Below are 26,708 nucleotides of genomic sequence, written 5' to 3' on the forward strand. Positions count from 1 at the left end.
ATCTCCAGTAGCATATTGGGCACCTACTGACCTGGGGAGTTTCTCTTTCAGTATCCTATCATTTTGCCTTTCCATACTGTTCACGGGGTTCTCAAGGGAAGAATACTGAAGTGGTTTGCCATTCCCTTCTCCAGTGGACCACATTCTGTCAGATCTCTCCACCATGACCCACCCATCTTGGATTGCCCCACGGGCATGGCTTAGTTCATTGAGTTAGACAAGGCTGTGGTCCTAGTGTGATTAGATTGACTAGTTTTCTGTGAGTATGGTTTCAGTGTGTTTGCCCTCTGATGCCCTCTTGCAACACCTACCGTCTTTCTTGGGTTTCTCTTTCCTTGGGCTTGGGGTATCTCTTCACAGCTGCTCCAGCAAAGCGCAGCCATTGCTCCTTCCCTTGGATGAGGGATATCTCCTTACCGCTGCCCTTCCTGACCTGCAACTAGGGATAGCTCCTCTAGGCCCTCTTGCGCCCGAGCAGCCACGGCCCCTTGGACGTGGGTTTGGGCTTCCCGGCCACCGTCCCTGGCCTCGGGCGTGGGTTGCTCCTCCCAGCTGCTGCCCCTGGCCTCCGGCACAGGGGCGTGGGGTAGCTCCTCCCACCTGCCACCCTTGACCTCGGACTCGGGGTAACTCCTCTCATCGCCACCCCGGACCTCGGACGCTGGGTATCTCCTCTCGGCCGCCCCTCCCCCCCCGACCTCGGACGCGAGGTAGCTCCTCTTGGCAGTTCCTGCGCCGTGGCAGTCTGGTATTCTCAGCTGCTGCCCCTGACCTCGGATGTGGAGTGACTCCTCTTGGCCGCCACCCTTCAGGCATGGGGTCCTCCCAGCTTCTGCCCCTGACCTCGGATGTGGGGTGGCTTCCCTAGGCCACACTTAGCGCGCCAGTCGCAGCTGCCTGCACTTAGCGCGCCGGTCCCCTATTAAAAAGACCAAAATAAAAATAGTAATAATACCAAATATTGGCATGGATGTGAAGAAAACTGGATCTCTCATATATTGCTAGTGGAAATGTAGAGGACTTCACTCTTCTGGAAAATAGTTTGGCAATTTCTGGTAAAACTAAACACACAATAACCATTTGACCCATTAATTGCACTCTTGGACATTTATCCCAAAGAAATGAAAATTTATGTTTATGCAAAAACTTCTGCATGAATGCTTATAGAAGCTTTAACCCTAATAGCAAAGTACTGGAAACAACCCACGTATCCTTCAGTGAGTGAAGAGTTCTACAAATTTGGTATATCCAAACAATGTAATACTGCTCAGCAAATAAAAAGAATGAATACATGCAACTTGGATGGACCTCAAGGGCATACTCAATTCAAAACAAAAAAGAAGCTTAAAATGTTACATACTAGTTGATTCCTACAATGATAAAGATATAAAGATGAAAAATAGATTTGTGGTTGCTTGGTGATAGGGACAAGGGGTGGGTCAGGAGCACAACAGAGTGCTTTTGTTGTGACGGAAAAGTTCTGTATGTTGACTGTGGTATGGTTACACTAATCCATACATAGGATTGCATTGCACAGAAATATACACATGCACACACATACAAAGAATGCAGACTTAAAAAATCATGAAAACTGAATAAGTTCTATAAATTCATTAGCAGCAATGTATCAATGTTGGGCTTTCCTGATAGCTCAGAAATAAAGAATCCACCTGCAATGCAGGAGACCTGGGTTCAATCCCTTGGTTGGGAAGATCCCCTGGAGGACGGCGTGACAACCCACTCCAATATTCTTGCCTGGAGAATCCCCATGGACAGAGGAGCCTGGAAATGTCTGTGAACCTTTGGTATGGTTTTATGAGATGTTTCCATTGAAGGAAGGTGAGTGAAGGGCACCCAGGACTCTACTGGTTTTGCAAATTTTTATGAGTCTATATTGATTTTGAAATTAAAATAATTTTTAAGAATAATAGCACAATTATAAAATACTATTTACATTTTAAAAATAGGTAATAGCACAATTATAAAATACTATTATACATTTTAAAAATAGGCGTAGCCTATTGATATTTGAATGCAATTGGCATTTGAAACAACCTCTTTTCAAAGGCTTACTTCTAAAAGTCTTCAGTTTGAAGTGATTCATTTTTTAAAAATTTGAATTCAAGTATGCAGTTGTTTCACTTCAAAAAATATGGTCTGTGAACATAAAAGTTTCAGCTCTGTCCTCCAGACTTTGTTTTCTTCTTCTTCGAATGCCCTTTATTTGACCAGGAAGGATGTCATTTCCTAGAGTACTGAGAAAGCCACATTTAACTTGAACAACATTGTTCTTTTAGGTTATTAAGGGTATTCAATTTTCTCTGTTGGTTGCTTCTCTGAGTTGGAGACTTTTCTGAAATGTCAGACTGAGAAAATTGCCCCAGTTCCAATACACACACATACACACAAATGCCACAAAACTTTGGAATTAATACAATCAATAACCTTTGAAAATGGAGTTAAAAGCAACAATTGAATGCTAAGATGTATCAAACTATCTTGTTCCCTTTTTCTTTGAATATCAATGTGGCCAGGGAATTGAGAACCACAATAGAGACTTCAATTGAAAAAGCATTTATTGAATACCTAAATCACAATACCTTATAATGATGTTCATATTATGCAAAGTGGTACAGGTTATAGTGATGAGAAAGAGTCCAAACCCTCCAAAGGATGTCAAATTTGCATCTCCACTATTGACACAATGCTGGAGACCTGAGTTCAATCCCTAGTTCAGAAAGATCCCCTGGAGAAGGGAATGGCTACCCACTTTAGTATTCTTGCCTAGAGAATTCCATGGACAGAGGAGCCTGGTGGACTAGTCCATGGGGTTCAAGGAGTCAGAAACTACTGAGCGACTAGTAACTAGGCTTTATATTGGCACACTGAGTGAGAAACGGCAAAGCATTATATAACACCAATGACAAGGGAATCAAACATTCAGCAGAGTCAAAGGAAGAAATAGCTTAGCCACCTTGGATGAAAATAGGGTAGGTCTCTGGGGAAAGGCATCATCAGGTCAGGAGAGTAGTTGCGAGGCTATGAAAATTAAAGTGCTATGAACAATGGTTTGTAGGACTGCAACCACACCAAATAAGTAAAATGTATAAGAATTCGGAATTTCACATACAGAATTTTTCTATTTTCTGTGAATGATGTGCGATACATGTGGATAAAGTATTTTTTTTAATTCTGCCCAATTGTGGATAAAATTTGGCATTTTCAACAAAATATCCTATCTCAAAAAGTGAAACTTAATTGCTCAGTCATGTCTGATTCTTTGCAACCCCCATGGACGGTATCCCTTCAGGCTCCTCTGTCCATGGTATTCTCCAGGCAAGAATACTGGAGTGGGTAGCCATTCCCTTCTCCAGGGGATCTTGCCAACCCAGAGATTGAACCCAGGAAGCCTGGCATGCTGCAGTCCATGGGGTCACAAAGAATCTGACACAACTCAGTGACTGAACGACAGACAGCAATCCTGTCTGGAGAGGTAGATATGGTGGTACTGATATAAGCTCAGGAGAAAAGTCACCAGACTCCTCTCTTTTGTTCTTATTTTCTGTTGGTTTTGTTGTTGGAAAATAAATCTTAGCATTAGTGGATACTAAACCATTCTCCACTTTTTTTTAACATAAAAAGGTCAATTATATTCTACTGTGTTTATTTGATTTGGACTACTTAAAGTGCTAACCTTTATCATTGGTCAGGTTAATTCTATTTTATTAAAGCCAACATTAAATTATCAGGAAAATTAAAAATAAAAAGGATAATCCTTTACTATGAAATGCATTAAAAATAAGGTGGATTAATGGATGGATAAGAAAGAGAGATATGTGAAAAAAAAATCAGTGAAGAAAATTTTCATAAAATTTTGGAAAGAAAATACAAAAAAAATTAAAAGGATAACAGGAGCTTTTGGTGCATAGATAAGTAGATGATAGATAGATAATAGATGGCTTCATTTTTTGAAATAATAACTTAGGGACTTTGTCAGTTTTCTTGATCTGAATCAAATAGACTGTCAAATATTTCTCTAGCACAGATGGGTTTATTCAGGATCAGGAGAGAACTCAATTCAGAAAATGAAGGAGGGCACTTTTTGGAGGACAAAAGGAAGTTGGGAGCTCTGTTCTAGTAAATAGAGTCCTTGGCTTTTCATTGGCTGGGTCCTTGTCTCTGCTATTGTTGCAGGTGTGAGAGCTCCCCCTTCTGGTCTCCCAACTCTATTTAATTGAGGTTTCTGTCTATTAATTTTTTACAGTGTACACCATAAAATTAAGAAAATGTTACAGAAACCAAAATCTTGCATTAGAAACCTCAAATATGGTTTCCAGGCAAAGGATAAAATGATGGAGGTAAGCTACAGTAGTGGAAAATATCCATTTATATGGAAATACCTTTTACTGCCCTATCTTTACATTGGCATCATGGCTTTGTCAGTATCTGAAGTCTCTGGGCATGTAATTGTCACCTGGGGGCCCAGGTCTATCCAATAAGACTCTAACTCTCCAGGAGATCCAAACAATACAGATTAGACTTGTCTTCAGAGCACGACCACAAGAACAGAAACAGGGTCTTGACTAAAACATCAATGTTATATTAAATGTCCAAAATATATGTCACAAATGTTTGCATCTGGCTTCACCAGTGGCTCGGTGGTAAAGAGTCAGCCTGCAACTCAGGAGACAGGTTGGATCCCTGGGTTAGGCAGATTCCCTGAAGAAGAAAATGGCAACCCACTCCAGTATTCTTGCCTGAGAAATCCCATGGACAGAGGAGCCTGGCGGGCTATAATTCCATAGGACTGCAAAGAGTTGGACACGACTTAGTGACTAAATAACATTGTTTGTATCCAGCCTTGAAAAAAGGCTTTCTGTATTTTTTTTTCTGGTTTTGGTCCATTCCATTTTAAATATTCTGTCCTCTTAGAAGTCAAATTGGAATTTTCAGTGAGTCTAAAAAAGACCTGATTGGTTTAGAATTGATTAACTTAGAACCATTCACTGCTTATGGTATTCAAGGCAAATAGCACTTCATTATAGATGGATTAGTAGCTCCTCTGAATTGCTGCAAGGATTTCTCTTCATATTCAACCCTGGATCCATCTTCCAAAGTTCCCAGAACTGCAAAGCTTTAGATGCCTGAAGATGATGTCTTGGCAGTTCCACTGCTTCTCAACAGGCCTGGATCTCAGAAATCCCAGACAAGTTGATATTGATCCTTTTTAAAAAGTTATGTACAAAGGAAGTGTATCTGCCAACCTCCTTTAGAAACAGGGTCAAATAACCAGTTGGAAAATTTTCCAAAGGTGTCACATTAAACTTTAATAATATCTTCATTTTTATGGGGCTGTTAACTTTGGAAATTGCTTTCACATGCATTATCTCATTGCATGTTCTATTTCATTGAAAGAGTGTCTAGGTTTTAGGACTAAATTGCAATGACATAGATATCAAAATGTTGGCAAAGGCAATTCAAGAAAAATGATTATTCCTATACTGAACAGAAGTATTAAAGAGGAATTGACTGACTCAAGATTAAATACTGCAAAGGATTAAGATTCTAATGGCTCCTTTAGCCTGCTGCCCAGCTGTTGAAGGTTTATCAGAGCCATTTCACTATTTGTTTTTCATTTTCAAAGAGAAAATGAGTCACTTCTTTTTTGTCACCTTCCATCCTTCTTATTTCTGATTTTTTTTTTCAATAAATCTTTAGGTCAGCCCGACCCCAGGCTGCATCCGTGCCCTCATGAAAATGCTATACTGCGCTTATTGTCGAGGACTCCCCACGGTGAGACCATGCAACAACTACTGCCTCAACGTCATGAAGGGCTGCCTGGCAAATCAAGCCGATCTCGACACCGAGTGGAACCTCTTTATAGGTAAGGAGCATCACCACGGATGCCTGATGGGCAGGTCCAAAGTGGTGATGACTTGTAGAGACTAGGAGGGTTGAAACACACACACACACACACACACACACACACACACACAGAATGTTTAGAAAATCATAAATATTATGTTGCATTTTTCTTCATTTTTTTAATCCTGAAAAACAAGACTTCTTGGTCTATTGTGACGGACAGTCGTGTTGAAGATAGTATGAGCCAGCTGTACTGCAGTAGCTGATCTGTCTGATGAAGATAGAAGTAATCTTGTTGAATTTCTGGGAGTGCCCGTGAGTAAGGGACACATTAGAAAAGAATCTTGTTTCAAGAAAAAGCCCACAGTCCTGTCTGTTTCTTATTTGTAGTGTCTCAGTATAATCACAGATATTAGTAAACACTTCCTTCCTTAAACATCGATGGTGAAAATAGCTCAATATTTTTGCTGAAATATGCAGATTTTCTTCCTCACCCTCCAGAGAAGAATGTTTTCAGCACAGCAGCATGAAACAGTCTTCCCGTCTTTAAAAAGGAGGCGGGAGGGAGGTGGGGGAGATATAGAGTAGGTCTGTGAATCACTGCTGTGGTCTGGAGATGCAGAAACCACTCAGGAGACTGCACTGTCAAAAGATAGTTCCCAAATTGCTATCCAAGGATAAAAGGACAAATTTCATAGGCAGGCTTCTCCCAGGAAAATACACAGGCCTTGAAAGAGTAAATGTGTTTTCTCCCCCTCTGTCAGATGGCCTTCAAATAAAAGTAGTTTTCAACTGCATTTACTGGGGTTGCATTGTGACAAGCAGAGTGGGGCCAATAACAGTGGCATTCCTCAGCCTCAGAGGGACTTCATCATTTATGCAACCCTCTAAACTAGAAGGCTTGAGTAAAGTCTTCTGACATCTCAGTTTTGGGTAGGAAAGGAAATAGGTGCATCAGAATGCAAAGAAACCTTAGCAAAAATATGCAGTCAGCCTTGGCAGAAAAACTCACTAGCTAACACACTATTTTGCTTATGAAGGCCAAAGAAAATGGTTGTAAAGTTTTAGAAAGATTTTAGAGTGGGTAGATCCAAATGGAAGTAATCTAACAAAGATCTCAGAAATCATTACAGAGAGAATAAATTGATGTATTCTACTCTTTCTCTTCAGTAGGAGGACAAAATCTATTTGTATAATCTTGAGTTACTTCATTTGAGAAATGAGGGGGTTTTTTAAAAGTTAATCACTAAGGTACCTTTCTAACTCGAAAAGATGTGGTTCTTTGCTAAGATTTTTGTCTTTTGCTAAGATTTTGTAGAGGAGTATGAATTTTTTAGACATGTAAGCCTGAACTTCTAAAATATAAGTTTAGATGAATTTTGGCAAAGACATTCTACCTAAATAATACTAATTTAAACAGTTTCATCCGTCGTTAGCCTACTCAATTCAAAAGAAAAAGTAATTCAACTGTAGTATATTGGTATAATCATATTATCACTTACATATGTAAAGCCTAAACTGAAACAACTGTATAAAGCATTGAGTGGTAAAAGTAAAACAAATCTGTAAGTTAAATGCAAACTATAAATAAAGAAAACTTAAGCTTACCACATTAAAGTTCTCACAAAGAAATCTAAAAAGATTTACCTATTAAAAAAGCAGATAAGTCTCATAGCATCATCACTTTTGAATCATAAAAATTATGCATACTGTTGGGTTAAAATTGCTGACCAAAAGCTGTTTTGGTCAGCTTGCAATTTACTGGTGAAAGTAGGCATGTGGATTTTGTTAAATAGAGCAGGACATGATCAAAAATTAGAATATGGGCTTGTTAACTTGTAAGAGCAACAGTGACTTGTTGATTGGCTTTTTTTCTCAGTGTTGTTGGCTGTTTTAACATGAAACAGATCCTTATACTTCAATCAGCTGGTTTTCCTAGGTGCCAATTTGATGTGAAATGAAATGCCTAGAAAATCATTTGATTTAAAAACTAAAATTTGAACTTAAACCTATGATGGGGTTACCTGTGGTGTCTTACCATATGTTTGAAGGGAAGCTGGTGGTTGGGCCTGCATTAATATATTTCATAGCCCTTGCTCCCCTATATCATTTTTTATTAGTACTAGAGATCGCTAAGAAAATTCTTCCAATTTTCTTACCTGTGGCATTGAGAATTGACCAGCTGCATAGACTTATAGGGCAAATTATGTTCTTGCTAATACTTGTCTGGATATGAGGTGTGAGTTCACCAACTTATTACATGAATTAGTCAAATGTGCCAAGTCCATTTTCCACCCAGATACATCCAAGATGGCAGTGTGACAGTGTTCATGAGTGCAGCAGCAAAGATCAGTGAGCAAATCAGTAATTCAACAAAAATTATATATAATAGCCCTCTCTCTGCTTAGCACCTGCATCCCATCACTCTTAGACTGCCGGTGTCTCGTCATCAAACCCTTCATTCCTACTGCTGTCAACTGCACGTGCTGTCTCTGCCACATTAAGGTCCTGGTTTATACATTTTACCAGTTGTTTTTTTATTATGTGCTCATCTAAATGGTTAACAGTGGCACGCAATCAACCAGCAGTCACAACGAGGATTGAATTGGTGGCACATTCTCATAATCTTTACAATGCCTCGAATTAATTGAAAGTGATTTGTAATGATTTAGAAGTCAGTTGGTGTCTGCATCATGTCAAAAGAAAGACACTTTGCTGATAAAGTGAAATGTTTTAAGTGTTCAAGTAAAAACCCCAGTGGTATTCACATTCACTTCTGAAGTTCTGCAGTTTTTTTTCTTTTTTTTAAATCCTAGGGAAAAAAATCAGGAGTTCTACTTATGGTATATTTTCATAGTTCTTTAGAAATTTTAGCTCTGTTAAAGTAGGGGAAACCCAGCTCAAAAGATTCTTATTAATTAACTACTATTAAAAAAAGAACTTTTTTTCCTTGTTTTAGGTAAAGCATTTTGTTTTTAAGTTGCTGGCAGCTTTGAAGAAGATTCTGCCAGCTCCATTGTAGGGCGCTTGAAAGCCTGGGTTCGCCTCTCTCTGGAGGTGCCGCTGCTGCCTAGAAGCATGCGGGATTCCGCAGTACAAAAGCCCAGGCAGGTTTCAACCTGTGTCTCCCCCTTGCTGCATCCAAGCCCCCAGCCACCACTCCCAGAAGCAGAAGGATGTGAGTGGCTTTTAGCTGGTTCCCTCTTTGAAACGTGCAGAAGGAGAATAATTTGAGGATATTTATTGACAGTCTCTTTTAGGCACTTACCCCAGGTGTTGCTGTATATTCATACTCAGCTTATTTTAGCCTGGTTTTTAACAGTTGTCTAAATGCAAAAGGGTTTTCTTGAAAAGTGTTTATGTAAATTAAAATTTCCTAGAGGGAAATGGATTGTGGACAGAACGTGCCGTTTCGGCAATATCCTGTGGTTCTTTTGAGTGTTTGGCATGGATACCAGCATTCCACAGATCAGAACGGTTCCACTGACGAGCAACCACATTGCAGATTACACCTCGCTGGTGAGCACAGAAGTTAAGGCTGAAGTCACATTATATAGCTACAATAGATCTTGCTTCTATTTTAAAATCTAGGATGCGTGGAACAGCCTCCCCAAACATCTGGTACCTTCTATAACTGGAGAATAGAATAGACTGTGAGAATTAGGAAAAATAAAAGTTTTGTAGGTAAGGGGAGGCACATGTTGGTGAGACTAAAGATGGATTCCATGTTGTTCTGTACTTTTTTTTTAACACTGAAATGTTGCAGGAGGCTTATTACTATAAATAGAAGGTGAAATTATCTGTATAGTTCCATGTAGAAGTGAGACCTTACCATGTTTTTTGCCCAACAATGGAACTTAAGTTTTTAGGTTATTCTAGTTTGTAAGATGCTTATAATCTTAACATATTAATTCAACTCATTATATTGAGTAAGCTAGAAACACATGTTTTTTTGCCCTCAGGGAATTGAATGTAGTTAAATTAATTATAATCAACTGTGATGAGGTATTATAAAATCAGAGGCTCAGGATCCTAAGTGTCTACTCCTCAGGGGGACTTAACTTCATCTGGGGGGTCAGAGAAGCCCTAGCTTGATAAGCATAGAATAAAATACTCATTCTGTGACTAAGTATTGAATTATCATTGGTCAAACACAATTGATGTTGAGCAGCCGTAATGCATACAGTTGTTACCTTACAGGCTCCAATTATTAGCAAATCTCTGTGATAATTTCAGTACATGTAGCATGATCTACCAGTGGTTCTTAAACACTTATTTGTTTAATTTTTGACATGGTTTATGATCCACTCTCACCACTATTGACATGGACTTGAACTGATAAGATTTGGAAGATGTGTATTCATTTTTGTCCAGAAAAGGTTGTGTTCCCTGATCTATTGATACCCTCCAATGAGAGAGAGACAGAAGAGCAATTTATATTTAATTTAGGCCTTAAGGCCTTGCATTCATAGATCAGACAAACCAATGATATCAAACTCTCTGGGCTGCTTCCTCCTTTCAAACCAACCAAGTCTCAAGACAGAAAACTGCCATGACATCAAACATGAAACCTAAGGTAAGTACCACATCTGTGCTAGGCCAAGAGACAAGGCAGTGGATACTCTTCATTCATCCTCTTATTCATTCATAAATCAAGCACCTGTCTACTATGGACCTTGCTCTGATTTAAGTAAGGGAGTCAAGCCAGTAAGCCCCTGCCTGCTAAAAACAGGGCTCAGTACACGTCCATTGAATGGAGTGAATGGAAACAAGTAGGCAGAGCCATGGAAGGGAATGCAGTCAGAGGCTGTTCTGCGTTACTTTGTAGGTCTACTCATTTAATGGAAGTGTGACTAATTCATTTAAAAAGCGCAGATCCCTGTATGAGTGCAGGGATGGCAGAAACAAATCAGGTAATGAGCCTGCTTCTTTCACTGTGATAGCTGCTATCAAGTTGTAAATTAAAGCCAGCAGCAAGGAAGGTGTGTTAGGTCAGTCAAAGGACATGTGTCACATTATAAATGGCCACTTGGAGACACAGATGACTTTCATAGCACCTGCAAGAGTCATTTCATCCTCAAGGTATTTAGTTTATTTGCAACTTTCTATCAGGGGAAAATGTTGCTAGATAAACATGTATCATTTCTTATAAATAAACTTGGGTTCACTTTTTATAAAATATATGGACTGTGAGATGTTGCATTTCAGAAGGATATAGAATACACACAAGGAACTATTTCAAGCATTTGTGTAAGATGCTCCTCTTTCAAAGACTTTCTTAAGTATGAAATCCTATAATATAAATCTGATACTTTTTTTAGTTTTAAAGAATTCTATAGTAAATATGACTCTGGCTGATATATATAAATCCCATGTCTCAAAAACCTCTAGACCCTAAACATAGAAAATCATTTCAGAAACTGTAGTTAGCAGCAAACTTCCAAGTCTTCTTCATCTCTGCTTTGTAGAAGACAAGAGCCTATTCAATAACACAGGCCAGAAACACAACTCTAAAACTGAAGAACAAAAGTCAAGGCAATTATTGTAGAATCTGATCTCACCGTTAGCTACAGAACTTACGTTTGCCCTTGTGCATTCTTAAAAGCACCAAGAAAGATTAAAAAAAAAGAAAAACAGAATTACTTTATTTTCTATCAGTTGAAATCTAACCCCTCCCAAACCTCTGCCTTCCTTCTATAGTTATTGATTCAACATTTCTCGTTTCTCATGGATATTTATCATGTGCTGTGTTCTCTCTGTAATGCTGGCAGAATCCATAAGCAGTGCTAACTACTCATTGAGAAAAAAATAAAAGAAAGAAAACAGTTGGCTGGTACCCAGAAGCCTTTCATGAGCAGCATTTGTTATCAATTTCCTACTTTTGGAGAGTGGTTTCCTTCTGAACTCTGCATATGTGAAAATATCGCTATGTGGCACGATAGGGTTAATGTTTTAAGGGTGGTTTAATGTAGAGGGCAATTCAGCAAACACACGGGGAAGGAGGCATTTCCCAACCTCTGAACACTTACTATTGCTCATCTTGAGGCAGCAACTCAAGGGATTCATGGCACTGCAATTTCCATTCTGAAAGTCTCAAGCAGACTTTCCCATGGATCGAAGCAGGCAAAGCATGTGAACCTAAAATTACTTGGTGTAATAGACAAGTAGTCCTTCTAAGGTATGCATATGTATTTCCAGGGTCCCCAGTGCCAACTTCTGTTCATCCATCTCTTCCAGTTCCCACATACTCAACTTCTATACAATTTATAATTGTACTTACTCCATTTCCCACAAATACGATATTCTAGAGTTTCAAGTTGGAATTCATGGTGCAGTATAATATGATACCACCAATGGCCTGCAACAAAGCATACCAATTTTTGCAAGTACAACATTCTTTAGGATACAAGATGTTCCGTTTATAATGGGAAGTTCACTGAAATACCTCCTCTGCCTTATCCTGCTCTCCAATTTCTATGAGAACCAGGGACAGAAGGATTTAGTTTACCAGGAGCAAGCCGAGCACATCAAAATGATTGAAAGTGGCTACAGAATTGCCTTTGTATTGGCAATTTTACATTTTGCTTTCAATTTACACTTCAATTTCAGTGTTTCCTATAGATAAATGGTTTAATTTGACAATTATAGCAGAAAGTACTTGTTTTTAATAATTGACATCTGATTTTAGTAATGTGATAGTTTTCACTGTCATGTTTTCAAGTTCAAGCTACAACACAAGATGTCTGGTTTGGGGCATGCCAAGAGAAAATATTTGATGATTCTTTAGAATGGAATTCAACAGATTTCAAGTTAAATAGGTCCCAGAAATGCAGACAAAAATCAAACACTACCATTAGCCCACTGACAGTCTTAGCAATTCCAATTTCAGGAAATAAGAGGAATATGAGGTAGAAAAAAGGATTGTGTTGCACAAACAAGAAATATAAATAGAGCAAAGTTAGTGGATTGTTAAAGACAACATTAAAACACTATTGATGCTATGTATAAAATAGATAACTACTGAGAACCTCATGTATAGCACTGGAAGTTCTACTCAGAGCTCTGTGGTGACCTACATGGGAAGGAAATCCAAAAAGGAGAGGCTATATATGTGTATGTATAGCTGATTCACTTTGTTGTATAGTAGAAACTAACACAACATTGTTAAGAGGCTATACTCCAATAAAAATTAATTTAAAAAATTAAAATAACACATGATTGCTTACAAATAGTGACCTTATAACAAGTCCTAGGACCACTGTGACCAAAAGTCCTTCATGTGGTGAACAATTTAATGAATAAAGGGAGGAGGGGAATAAACTCCTAAAATACGCAAATCCCTTTGAGAGTCTTGATTAATAGGGAAAATGAAAATCTTAATTTTAACCCAAGTAATAGGTCCTTGTACGATGCTGCCATACTTTATTAAAACATCTTAATAATAGTATTGTTAAACCAGGGTACTTAGATTTCATTTCCCATAAACATAACATTTATATTAACATAGATATAATTAGATCTTAAGTAGAAATATATTAGGTATAAATATGTCTTCTAATTGTTCTAAAAGTTCCTTTAATTTATTATTATCTCACAAGTAGAGCTACTGAAGTAGTTCCCTGGTGGCCTACTAGTTAGGATTCATACTTGCACTGTTGTGGCCCAGGTTCTTTTCCCAGTCATGTAACTGAGACCCCACAAGCTGTGCAGCCAAAATTAAATAAAAAAAAAAAAAAAAAAAGAGCTGCTAATCATGTTTTAATGCTTTAGTCATTTCCTCAGGATTATTTCTTTAACAATTATAAAATACCTCAGTTGGTAAAGAATCTGCCTGCAGTGCAGGAGACCTGGGTTCAATCCCTGAGTTGGGATGATCCGCTGGAGAAGGGAAAGGCTATTCACCTCAGTATTCTGGCCTGGAGAATTCCATGGACTGTATAGTCTGTGGCGTGGCAAAAAGTCAGACACGACTGAGCAGCTTTCACTTTCATTTTCACAGGCTGTGCAGCCAAAATTTAAAAAAAAAAAAAAAAGTGGAGCTGCTAATCACACCTTAATGCTTGTCATTTTTCCTCAGGCTTATTTCTTTAACAATTATAAAAAACTTTTTGAACTGTTTTCTTTTTATCTTCTTTTCTTTGTGGATTGTTTATCATGAGCAAATACTCCAAGGAGCCAGAGGTGAAGCCAGGTTAGAAGAGACAGCCCTAGGAATTATTCTAATGGTTAAAAACATGTTTTCATTGGTTACTCTGAAAGGGAAATGGGAAAAAAATGTCCTTGGGAGTAATTGAAACTTTTGAGATCCTTCATGGTATATGAAAACTGTGAACTGGTAAGTCACTTAAAAATATTGTGTCTACAGATATGTGGTAAGATAGCCAGGAGAGAATTTAAATTAAAATACAGCTTGAAATATGACTTGTCCTTCAAATAACAGCTTATATATAAATCCCACATAAAAGATATACCCTTGATTTTTTTTCCTTTGCATGGATTTAAACAATTTGCTACACTAAGAGTTTCCTTTACTATAACCCCTGAATAAGTGAAAATTAGAAAGAGAAATGAAAAAATAAACCAGTGAATGTTTGACATTACCCCAAAAAGAGATATAAGTATCATATTTTTATTCTTTAAAGTGCTGGGATCTTCTAGAAAGATAACACTGATAATTAAATGACCAAAAAACAACAACAACAACAACCCAGACAGTATTCACCTCTAAAATCTCAATGCTCGGGAAATTAACTGATTTAATGAGAGGCCTCAAAATAATATCAAGTGGAATGAATAAGCTAATAGATGTGATAGAGTTTGGGAAGTAGCAACTATCACCCCTTTGGCTGCCAGAGTTGATGTGGTTTTGAGATTGACTGAATCAGAAAGTGACTCCTGTCTTACCTCAGCCCTACATCTATCACGAGTAACTTCATACTAGCTTGAAAAAGTCAGGTCTCCCAGAGGAAGCAGAATCACTCTTCTGTAAGAGAGTTTACTGACCTCAAGACAGGGAGTTTTCTCAAAATCCATGACAATCAGTGGGTGAGGGCAGTTTGGAGTTGTTGATCTTAAAACTTATGCATATGGCTCCTGGTTTTGTAAATTCAAAGTCCTAGACATTTTTTTTTTTTTTTAGATGAGTTCTTTATCTTATCGTAGTTTTGTGTTCCAAATTCTTCTGTGTTAACATAGTCATAGAAATGTATTCCATAGTCCAAAATCTATGTATAAAACCCAACCAGATGGGAAAACCGAAATCAACAATGGTCTTAAAAGTGTTTGGGAGGAGTAATTCTACAAGTACCGTACACAGTACACTTGGAAGGTGTGGATCATGCATAGGAGCGGACTTCTAAAAAGTGATTCCACAAAGTGAAATGTATATATACATGCATCCCTTCATTCATGAGCCTTGTAGTATTTTCTGTTGAAATGCTGTGTCTGAATATAAAATATTTGGCAAGCTCACAGTAACCCAATTTAATATATGTCTAATACTACCATTTATTGGTTGAGATCCAAATATATACTCCTCAAGGGTGTCTATGAGAGGTTGAATGTTGAAGTGTGTCTTGCTACTCACCTACAATTATAGTATCCAATTCTAAAACTATGAGAGAGTTGTAGGAAACTTTCTTCCTCTTATTGTATGGTTCTTGGTTCCATTTGGAAAACATGACATACATAGCAATAAGAGCTAACAGATATTGGACATTTACTTTCTATCAGGCAATACTGTAATCATTTTACCCTTTTAATCTTTGCAACAACCCTATTAAGTAGTCAATATTACGATTTCCATTGTACAGATAAGTGACATTTCCAAGGTCATACAACATGTAAGTTGCAACTATCAGGTTTTGTCTTCAGAGCCCAGGATTTACTGTTTAGGAAGTAACTCTGAGTCTCTGGCTATATGAATTGATGTGGGAAATATTGGGAGAATTTGAGTATTTACTATACTGAGCACTGTCCAGTAGAATTTTTTTGCATCAATAGAAATAGTCTATGTCTGAGCTGCCCAACATAGTAGCTAGCCATATGTAGCTACTGAGCACTGTAACTATGTCTAATGAGACTGATCAATTGAATTTGTATTTTATTTTGATTAATAAGTTCAGTCACATGTAGCTTTTGAGCACTTAAAATGTGACTAATACGTCTGAGGAACTAAATTTCTCATTTCATTAATTTAATTAATTTAATCACTATAAGTGGGTAATGGGTATGCTATTGGACCAGTTTAGACCAATGAAATATCTATAATTTCCATCATGCAGCTCAGCTTCTGAATACATCTAATTCTCTTCAAAGAAGTGTGAAATTAGATGATTTTTTTGTGCTTAGATCAAGACTGGGCATATGGTAGATACAAAAGAAGCAAAAGCTATACTCCCCATTCCTGAGAAATTCTAATTTTCCAAAGAGATGCCATGTAGGCTTTCAAAGTGGGAGTTTAATTAAGTGCATAGTTATGAGCAGTAGTCCTTGAATCACTACATGAGTTTGAATCCTGTCTCCACTGTATATTATTATCTGTGACTTGAAGAACATTATTTAACCGTCATAAATCTCCAGGTGTTTTCTCACCAATAAACTGGAGATCATAGAACCCACCTCTTAGCTTTGTGAGAATGAAGCTAGATAATGCATCTGAAGGATCAGACATATCCACAAAGGTGGCACTGAAGGAGAAGCCATGTGGGTTTCCCTTGCGGTGAATAACCTATGAAGGTATGAGCAGAAAATAGAAAGCAACAGAGTAGGCAAGGAGACAGAAGAAGATCAAGGTAAGTCAGTCCACTATGTACCAACCTTCAAGTTACAAACTTTCAAAGATGAGAACATGCATTTCATCAACATCAGGTATGAGTGAAATTGCAGCTTGCCCTCCATCTCCTGCTGCTGACCACCCTTCAGCTCCCACCTTTGTACCATCCTCCACTCAGGAACTCTTCTTGCCTCTTCACTCGGTGCCAGCCCCAGAATGCCAGCAGCTGTACTGTACTACTGTACTTTTGAAGGTACCATACTGTAAGATTAAAAATGTCCTCTCTACTTTTGTTTGTGTTTTATGTATTATTTGTGTGAAAAGTATTATAAATCTATTACAGTATAGTACTTTATAGCCAATTGTGTTAGTTGGATACCTGGGCTAACTTTGTTGGACTTACAAACAAATAGGATTTATGAACATGCTCTTAGAACAGAACTTGTTCAGCTGTAGGGGACTTGCTATACTAGAAGCATGCATACAAAAGAGATAACCAGGGCAGCCAGGCCAAAAAACAAAGGAAAAATGGTAAGAGGATACTTAATCAGAAAGAATCGAAGTGGACAAGATTAGAGAAAGTGCACTTCATCACACAAGCTTCTTCTTACCCTGTTTCTGGATTTTCCGAAGCTCCTGGGAGGCAGAGTCCATCTCAGAAGAGAGGACCTTGCTCTTGCTCAGGTGAATAAGAATCTGGTGACACTAAGATGGAAAAAGAGTGGTGCAGAGATAAGAATAAGCATGATGTGCTTAAGTGCTTGCAAAGAAACCAGGCAAGCTGATATAGACATACTTGCTGGCTATACTGGAAGGTGGCATTGGTCAGGCCTGGATGGCTGAAGCTTTGAAAGCCAGTCAAATACTTGACTTTCTTTTGTCTTGTAGGCAATGACAAGTCACAGGACATTTTTATCCAAGGAATAGCAGGGTCTAAGCAATAATTTGGCATCCGAGTAAAGGATGGATTCAGATGAATGAGACCAGTGGTAGTGAGACAATCACTGAAATGGGACGTAGAAGGAGAAAGGAAGACAGTGCTAATGATAGAAGTGAAAGTAAAATTTTATAGGACTTCTTGTCTAAATATAGGCAACTAAAGAGAGGGTAAAGAAAGAAACACATCAGATCTGACTAAGACAAACACATGAAAGAAAGATGATACTGTTGGCCAGTAGAAAAGCTACTTGGAATATCACAAGCATGCTGGACTTGAGAAACAGTGGTACCCAAAATAGGAATGTCCCATTGGATGCTGAAAATAGTACTGTTTTGTATTCTTTGAATAGGAGACAAGGATGCCAAGAACCATTGGAGAGTTTCCACTCCAAATGATTCTGTAGCCAACTTCTCTAGTAAACTCCATCAGATTGTTCCCAGAATCCCCTCTCCTGGGCACCACACAGGTGCCTACATGTTCTTCCCCTGTGAAATCATACTCTCTTTACCTCTAAATGTTAAACATTTAACAGCCTGCTCATCTATATGAATTCTCAGAATGAGTCTTTATCTGTACATACTCTGTGACCTCTTTAATTAAATGTAGTTAGAATGTTAGATGTGCAAATATAACAATGCTTAACAGAATGTTACAATGAAGACTTGCCTTGATCGGTCCCCAAGATATGTGTGCATGCTAAGTTGTGTCCAACTCTTTGCAACCCTATGGACTTCAGGCTCCTCTGTCCATGGGATTCTCCAGACAAGAATACTAGGGTGGGTCACCTTGCCCTCCTCCAGGGGATATTCCCAACCCAGGGATCGAACCCACATCTCTTATGTCTCCTGCATTGGCAGGCAGGTTCTTTACCACTAGTGCCACCTGGGAAGCCCCATGATACATTTTCTCATTATTCAGGAAATCTTTGATGGTCATATTTATCATATATACATTGAGATTTTATAATGGCGGTCAACCCAAGAGTAAATTTATTTTTTATTGACTTTGGCTTTTGCCTTTCTTAGCATCTGAAAACTAGAGTCGCCTAGTTTTTAGGTCATCGCCAAGTTCTGAATTTCATGTTGAAACGTGAAATACATTAATTTTACAAAATGCTTGCCTCTAGGGTGTTCATGGGAGGAGGAAATGGCAACCCACTCCAGTACTCTTGCCTGGAAAATCCCACAGGCGGAGGAGCCTGGTGGGCTGCAGTCCACGGGGTCGTGAAGAGTCGGACACGACTGATAGACTTCACTTTCCCTCTTCACTTTCATGCATTGGAGAAGGAAATGGCAACCCACTCCAGTGTTCTTGTCTGGAGAATCCCAAGGACGGGGGAGCCTGGTGGGCTGTTGCCCAGAGTCGACATGACTATGGGGTCGCACAGAGTCGGACACGACTGAAGTAACTTAGCAGCAGCAGCAGCAGCAACAGCAGCAGCAGCAAGGCGTTCATTTCTTTCACTGGCAAGAATGCCTTGTATTAGAAAACAACCCCTTACTTCACTGCATACCTTATACCACAGCTGTCACCAATGAGAACAACATGTAAGGACCAATGTAATCTATTAATGAGTTTCTGAACATGGAGTCCATCCAAGGAGCAAGACACACACACACAGCGCAGCTTTTGCAATGCAGCATTGGAAGGAGCAGTGAGATTTTTTTTTTTTTTTTTTTGAATCTCATATTGCCAAGTTACTGATTTAAGAATGCCCTAGAGTATAAATTATTTCGCCAAACCGCCATAGTGACTTTTGTTGAATGCCTTCTGCTTAGCCCATTAAAGGTGAAAACCATGAAATATTATTTGATTTGTAATCCAAGAAAATGCCTTAAAACCACCTGTCCCTCTTTGGAAAGCTGCCAGAATAAAGTGAGAGGAAAGGTTGCGCCTGAGAACAATAATTGGAGGTTGCAGCATGTGGCTCCGAACAAAGGTTGAGCCCATGGCTGTATGCGGGTTTCCAGTCTCTTTGGAAGGATTTCCATTTATTTTTCTTAACCCACATAGGAATCCCGGGTTTTGAGGTCAACGTTTCAAACAGTTTAATAGTGGCCATACAACATTTAAAAAAAAAAAAAAACCTGACAATGAATTGTGCTGAATTGTTATGTTTTCCTTTGAATTTTATTTGAAGAGGTTAGTTTCAGGATACATTTTATTTCCACATGGAATTGGTAGATATTAAATTCCACTTTTCCTGAGTGCCTTGGGATTATTTTTTTTAATCACTTCAATTCTGCTGTGTCATCTATGGATTCCTGTCCATTTAATCAATGACCACTGGCTTCAGATTGCTTGTGTTCATCACAAACTTATTAAATTAACCATCAACATATAAGATAAGAAAAGTTGAATTGAAAGATACATCCAAGCATTTTTTAAGATGCAGAAACTTACAGTTTGGAAAAGCAAAATCATAAAGTTTAAGGCTCATTTGGCAAACTGATTATAAGATAAAAATCAAATTTTTTATGTGAAATTTCTTAATCTGACAGAGAAGCATGAGAGATACTATGGCAGTTCAGGAACATGCCTGTGATCCCGCCGATTAACTGTGTCTATTTATACAGGAATGCAGCAGTAATCTGTACTAATTATTACCTTCTAGAAGGGAGAAGGCAATGACACCCCACTCCAGTACTGTTGCCTGGAAAATCCCATGGATGGAGGAGCCTGGTGAGCTGCAGTCCATGGGGTCGCTAAGAGTCAGACACAACTGAGCGACTTCACTTTCACTTTCCACTTTCATGCATTGGAGAAGGAAATGGCAACCCACTCCAGTGTTCTTGCCTGGAGAATCCCATGGACGGAGAAGCCTGGTAGGCTGCAGTCCATGGGGTCGCACAGAGTCAGACATGACTGAGGCGACTTAGCAGCAGCAGAAGGCATCTAAGAGCTTATTTAAGATTTAGGCTTACCTTTTTATTGAGCACTTATTGTCTGTCAGGTAATGTTCTATCTGATATTTTTATGCTTTAACAAATGAGTCATAATTAGTGTATCACTTTTGCTTAGAGTGTTTCTCTATTTCATTTAAGTATCTTTACCTTCTCCTGAACACGCAGAACACTTTGTTGATCATGTAGAGACACTTGAGCCTAAGCCTTTAGTTGAATGAATAAAATTACAAATTAGAGGATCTTACTTACAAGGAGATTAATATATGTATATGCATTAAGCTTAACAAGTGGGTTTTATATACTAGGAACTATGGTGAAGAAATGACTTTACAAATGGTTTTTCTCTGGCCTTGATCTTCCTGAAATCAAATTATTTTTTAATATTTATTTTGAAATAATTTTTAACTTAAAAATGTCGCAAAAATAGTACAGCTCACATATACCCTTTATTCATCTTATCCTAATGTTTCAGTTCAGTTCAGTTTAGTTGCTCAGTCATGTCCTACTCTTTGCGACCGCAGGACTGCAGCACGCCAGGCTTCCCTGTCCATCACCAACTCCCGGAGCTTACTCAAGCTCATGTCTATCGAGTCGGTGTTGCCATCCAACCATCTCATCCTCTGTCATCCCATTTTCCTCCTGCCTTCAATCTTTCCCAGCATCAGGGTCTTTTCAAATGAGTCAGCTCTTTGCATCAGGTGGCCAAAGTATTGGGGTTTCAGCTACAGCCTCAGTCCCTCCAATGAATATTTAGGACTGATTTCCTTTAGGATGGACTGATTGGATCTCCTTGCAGTCCAAGGGACTCTCAGGAGTCTTCTCCAACACTGCAGTTCAAAAGCATCAATTCTTTGGCACTCAGCTTTCTTCACAGTCCAACTCTCACATCCGTACATGACTACTGGAAAAACTATAGCTTTGACTAGATGGACCTTTGTTGGCAAAGTAATGGCAAAGTAATCCTAATGTTAACAACATACTTGTATAACGATATAGTACAACAGTTAGAACCAGGAAATTACCACTGATACTATAACCAAACTGCAGACCTCATTCTAATTCCACGAGTTCATCTTTTCCATGTTTCAGATCTCAATTCAGGGTCCCACATGCATTTAGATGTCTTGTCTCCTCATTCTCCCGCAAATCTGTGACAGCCTGTCAACTTTGCTTGTCTTTTATCATCCTGACACTTTCATTGAGGACCAGTAGTTATTGAGCAGATTTATTCTCAAATAATATTTTTTAATGTTGGGGAAACATTTTTATTGTTTCCTAAACCCTCATAATGTGTCTGGACTTCATCACAAGTGTTTTCCCGTGGTAGGATTCTGAGAAATAAGTAGGAGCATATGAAGAGTACTCTTAATTACTGCAATTATGGAAAAGTAATTTACTGGCTGTATAAATTGAGCAGATTTCAAATAGAGAAGATAGGCCATAAAAAGTGAGCAGGATATTGAAAATAAATATTTTGGGAGCTGGGAAATTGCTGCTTAAATGCACACACCAAATGTAAATGTTTTTCTAACATTTGTATAATTTAGTTTCTTAAAACTAAAACCATGAATTTTTTTTTTTAATTTAAAAAAATCAAGTAGATGCTAAGATGATCAAGTATTGGCAGACGTCATTCTTCCTCTTGTCCATCTGGTAGATGGACCTAAAATTTTTTCATTTTGTGATAACTTGGTTAAAATTAAGTAAAAAAAAAAAAATTAGCAGAATTCTTTCTAAATTTATATTAGTTAAAGCCCATTTAGGAATGAATCATTGTGGAAAGTGGTGAAATATTTAAAAGAGGTGGGAAACATGATAGAGGGAAAGGTCACAGAATTTGATTCTAGAAAGACCTAAGGTAAAGCCCCAACTCAGCCACTTGTTAGTTGTCTGGAAATCAGCAGCCTCCAACATTCACGAGTTCTTGTGTTAAAACCAGATGTTTTTCTAAGAAATTAGCCCTATCCTCAGGTATGCCCTCTATCAATGCCATGTTCCCATCTGCTCAAGCAAAACCTCCCGTGGGGCCTGTAAGTTTCAGAAGAGGATGTCAGAAACATGAGTTTCCTGTATTAACAACAGCAAGTTCTTCTCCATTGTTTTATTTAACATCAAAACAGTCCTAACAGATAGGTGAAATTATTGTTCCCTTTTTATAAAGCAGGAAAGTGAGCTTCAGAGAACTTCAGGTCACATTGCCCTGAAGTGGTGCAACCAGGGTGCCAGGCCAGGTTTGTCGGAAGCAAAGCCCGTGTTTTTAACTGGTAGTCTATGTCAGGGAGGCCTGCTGCTGCCCATGGGGTCGCAGAGAGTTGGACATGACTGGGCGACTAAACAGCAACAACTGTGCCCCTCGCCCAGAGGAGTGCCAGAGAAAACAGATCTGCTGTCAATCACAGACCTGGAATACCTGGTCCCTACAGCCATCCACAGCAGTCACTATGAACTCACTTCTTAATTTGGTTTTTGAACAAAAAATACCGTTCATAAAACATTGCACATGACCACTTAACCTTTCAGCTTGGATAAGATATTCTTCTAAATTATAAGGCTGACACTGGGCTGGGCTATATCACTTTGAATGCTTGTGGAATTGTTTCTATGTAACTATATTTACAGTCTGATCAGCAGTCTGCAGTGAAGGTGTTATAAGAACCATTTGGCAAATACTGTTTGATTGCACTTGTACAAGGTACCTAGAATAGTCAAATTCATGGTCAGAAAGTACACTGGTAGATGCCAGGGGCCCACAGGTGATGGGGGTGGGAGGTGGGTGAGGAGGGGGGATGGGGAGTTGATGTTTAATGGGGACAGAGTTTCAGTTTAGGGAGGTGAAAAAGTCAGGAGATGGATGATGCTGAGAATTGCACAAGAATGTAAATGTACTTAGTGCCACTAAACTGTGCAATTAAATATGGTTAAAATAGTATGTTTTATATTATGTGACTTCTGCTTCCCTGGTGACAGCTGGCAAAGAATCTGCCTGCAATGTGGGAGACCTTGGTTTGATCCTTAGGATGGGAAGATCCCCTGGAGAAAGGAACAGCTACCCACACCAGTATTCGGGCCTGGAGAATTCCATGGATTATATAGTACATGGGGTCGCAAAGAGTTGGACATGACTGAGTGACTTTCACAAAAAAAAAAAAAGCATTAAAAAAGAACCGTCTGGGTTGAGCTCACCACTGAACTGAAAGTGGAGATGTCCTGGGAACAGCATCCCACTTTTTGATGGATTCAAACAATGAGACAAATCTAGTTCCTAAACGGCTAGTTTAATTTCATCTGTTGGAAAATGTAATTCTCATAAACAGTCATTTCCCCCTCATTCCTTTTACCCATCGACTGTCAGAGCAGCCCACCTGTATTTCATGTAACATGGAACTTTTATTATTACATCATATCCTTGGAGTCACCTCATTTTTTTTTTTACTTTTTTAGATTTCTCTTTTATTTATGTTCTTTTCCTGTGTTTCTGTGTCAATATGCAGCTTACATCCAGTTTTCAATGAGGTTAATTTTAAATAAACCTACTCTCCTTTCCCTTGGGCAAGTTGCTTAAGCTTTCTGAATATTGGTCTCATTAGTTATGCCGCTGCTGCTGCTAAGTCGCTTCAGTCGTGTCCGACTCTGTGCGACCCCATAGATGGCAGCCCACCAGGCTTCCCTGTCCCTGGGATTCTCCAGGCAAGAACACTGGAGTGGGTTGCCATTTCCTTCTCCAGTGCATGAAAGTGGAAAGTGAAGTCACTCAGTCGTGTCTGACTCTTAGCTACCCCATGGACTGCAGCCTATGAGGCTCCTCCATCCATGGATTTTCCAGGCAAGAGTCCTGGAGTGGGGTGCCATTGCCTTCTCCGCATTAATTATGAGGTGCCGTCTTTTCTTAGATGTCAGGATAAAAGTAGTATGTGCAAAGTATGTAAGATAATGCAACTTGGTGATAAAGAGGAACTATAGACTGCCAACCCTAAGAAGTTGAAGGACTGTACTTTTCAAACAAGTTTAAAGGTGAGAAAGGAACTTAAAATCTGTAGTGATATTTGAGAAAATAGAATTCTGAATTAGATTATTATTAATCTATTGGAAGAATGTTAATAATCACAAAAGTCTGATCAGGAGCCCAAGCACAAGTTCCTTTATTTCTGAGTACCCAGGGGAATCACCAGGCTTCCCCTGGTGGCTCAGATGGTAAAGAATCTGCCTGAGGTGCAGGAGACCTGAGTTCGATCCCTGGTTCAATCCCTGGAGAAGGTAACTGCTACCAACTCCAGTATTCTTGCCTGGAGAATTCCATGGACAGAGTAGCCTAGCGGGCTACAGACCATGGGTTGCAGAGTCAGACAGGACTGAATGACTAACACTTTCACCTTCACCCAATAGATACACCTTGGTATGCCATTGAGTATTGTTAAAATGTGGTGTTATTCTTAGATAACATTGAGGGATTTAACAAATGAGGAAGCAGTGCCAAGAATTGCTAAATGCCACAAATTGCCAAATAACAAATAAACAATAAAATATTACTGAAATATTTGAATACATTGCTCCCCTTAGTGCCCATTCTGAGATATGGGCAAATGCGACAAAGTAGGATATCAGCCTGTTAGTCCAAGGCTGTATGTTGAATACCCTGTGTAGAGAATAAATTCACCACCTTACAATCAGTAATACCCTTTTTTGCTTTCTATTCAGTATTCGTTTTCCTTACCCAGGAAGTAACAGGAAAGTGATTAGACCAGTATTCCCAGATCTTCTTTCACGTACAAAAACCAAATAGTGTGGACAAAAAAATTACATAAAAAATATCGAGGATCTTAGTGATTCTTCTAAACCAAATAACATGAAATGTGTTTCGGAGTAATATGAGTTGAGAAATTTCCATTTAAATTTGCAAGTGTTGCTGGACATATGCCAATGTGATAACTACAAATACTGTTTATAATACAGAAAACTGTTTTGCAAGGTGTAATTGGTCTTTGCCAAAAAGATTTAATCAGCATTACTTGAAGGACTCTTTAAATTATCATACCAGACTCCAGTAAAATATAAACCCAGCACATTTATAGAACATTTTGTTTACCAACGTTTCTTAATTGAATTCTCAACAAGTCAAGAAACTAATGGAGCCTCTGAGTTTAAGTGTTTGGCCAAATCACACTACATCTGACTCCAAATCCACAGTTCACAGATAATCCCTAAATTTGGTTACACTATTTTTGAAATAAATATTTATTTCACAGATTTGTTTGCAATACAAAGGAAAGTAACACTGTTGAGAAATACTTTAAATTTTTCTTCTGGAAAAGCTGGCAATTTTTTTAAACTCATGGTTACAAAAAACATTCACAAGTAGAAATGAACAAGTTGTTTCGAGTCCTCAGCAGGAACGGAAGAAGGATGCAGTGCTGTGGAGACTATTAACAAGTGGAAAAGGAAGATAAGCAGCTTTTTTTTTCACACCTTTGGGCTTTAGAATATTACAAGGGCCTGGGATAAGAGAAACAGATAGTATTGAGTGAAAGAAAGAATGGTTATAAATATGTTTTTGCAAATCTGGGAAGAGCCATAAGAATGAAATGGTTGTGTCAAAAATAGCAGTTGATTAAGAAACGGCATTGATTTTTCCATAGTTCTAAAGGCAGAGAAATCAGAAAGCAGGATAAATGAAGTTAGTGCTGGGTGATATAAGAAAACTTGCAAGAAAAAAGAAGAAAGGGAAGACATTGAGAGTGAGCAGTGAATGCCCTTTGCTTTTTCTCTGAGGACTACTTACCCATCAGCTTCCAAACTAATTATTAATTTACTAAAGCCTCATTAGCCATCTCCTCTATGCTCGGCACTGGGCTAGGTGTTATGGGACCAAGGGGAAAAAAATGAAACAAACAAAACCCAGAAATCACAGTATCAGGGATCTCAGAGCTTTGTAGAGGGCTGGCTAAACAATGCCAATCGGGTCTCTCCCAAGAGGAAGGGTCTGTGTCTGCAGCAAGTTGTTGGGCTGAGCAGGAGTCAACAGGGAGAAGACAGTGAGCATGTTCTTAAAACACCTTCTGACTTGTCTCCTATTTCTGTCACTCTTATCACCTTCCAACCCTGAACCTTATGCCTTTTACACTGCGCGTTCTGAGTTTGTCTAGACCTACTCTGGTTGATATTTCCTCTGTGTCTTTGATTCTCTGCTCCCCTCTGCTGTATATATCATATATATATAGATAGATAT

The 26,708-nt window shown here is 38.7% G+C and overlaps 1 protein-coding gene across 1 annotated transcript in view; it reads left to right on the plus strand.

The window, feature by feature from the left end:
• GPC6 (glypican 6) overlaps positions 1-26,708 on the plus strand; it is a 1,245,321-nt gene that overhangs the window by 850,472 nt on the left and 368,141 nt on the right. Inside the window, exon 4 of the mRNA XM_055542775.1 lies at positions 5,719-5,884. Coding sequence (XP_055398750.1) covers positions 5,719-5,884 — 166 coding nt within the window. The remainder of the gene's footprint in view (positions 1-5,718; positions 5,885-26,708) is intronic.

This window comes from Bubalus kerabau, chromosome 12, assembly GCF_029407905.1.
Source record: "Bubalus kerabau isolate K-KA32 ecotype Philippines breed swamp buffalo chromosome 12, PCC_UOA_SB_1v2, whole genome shotgun sequence".
Taxonomy (NCBI): Eukaryota; Metazoa; Chordata; class Mammalia; order Artiodactyla; family Bovidae; genus Bubalus; species Bubalus kerabau.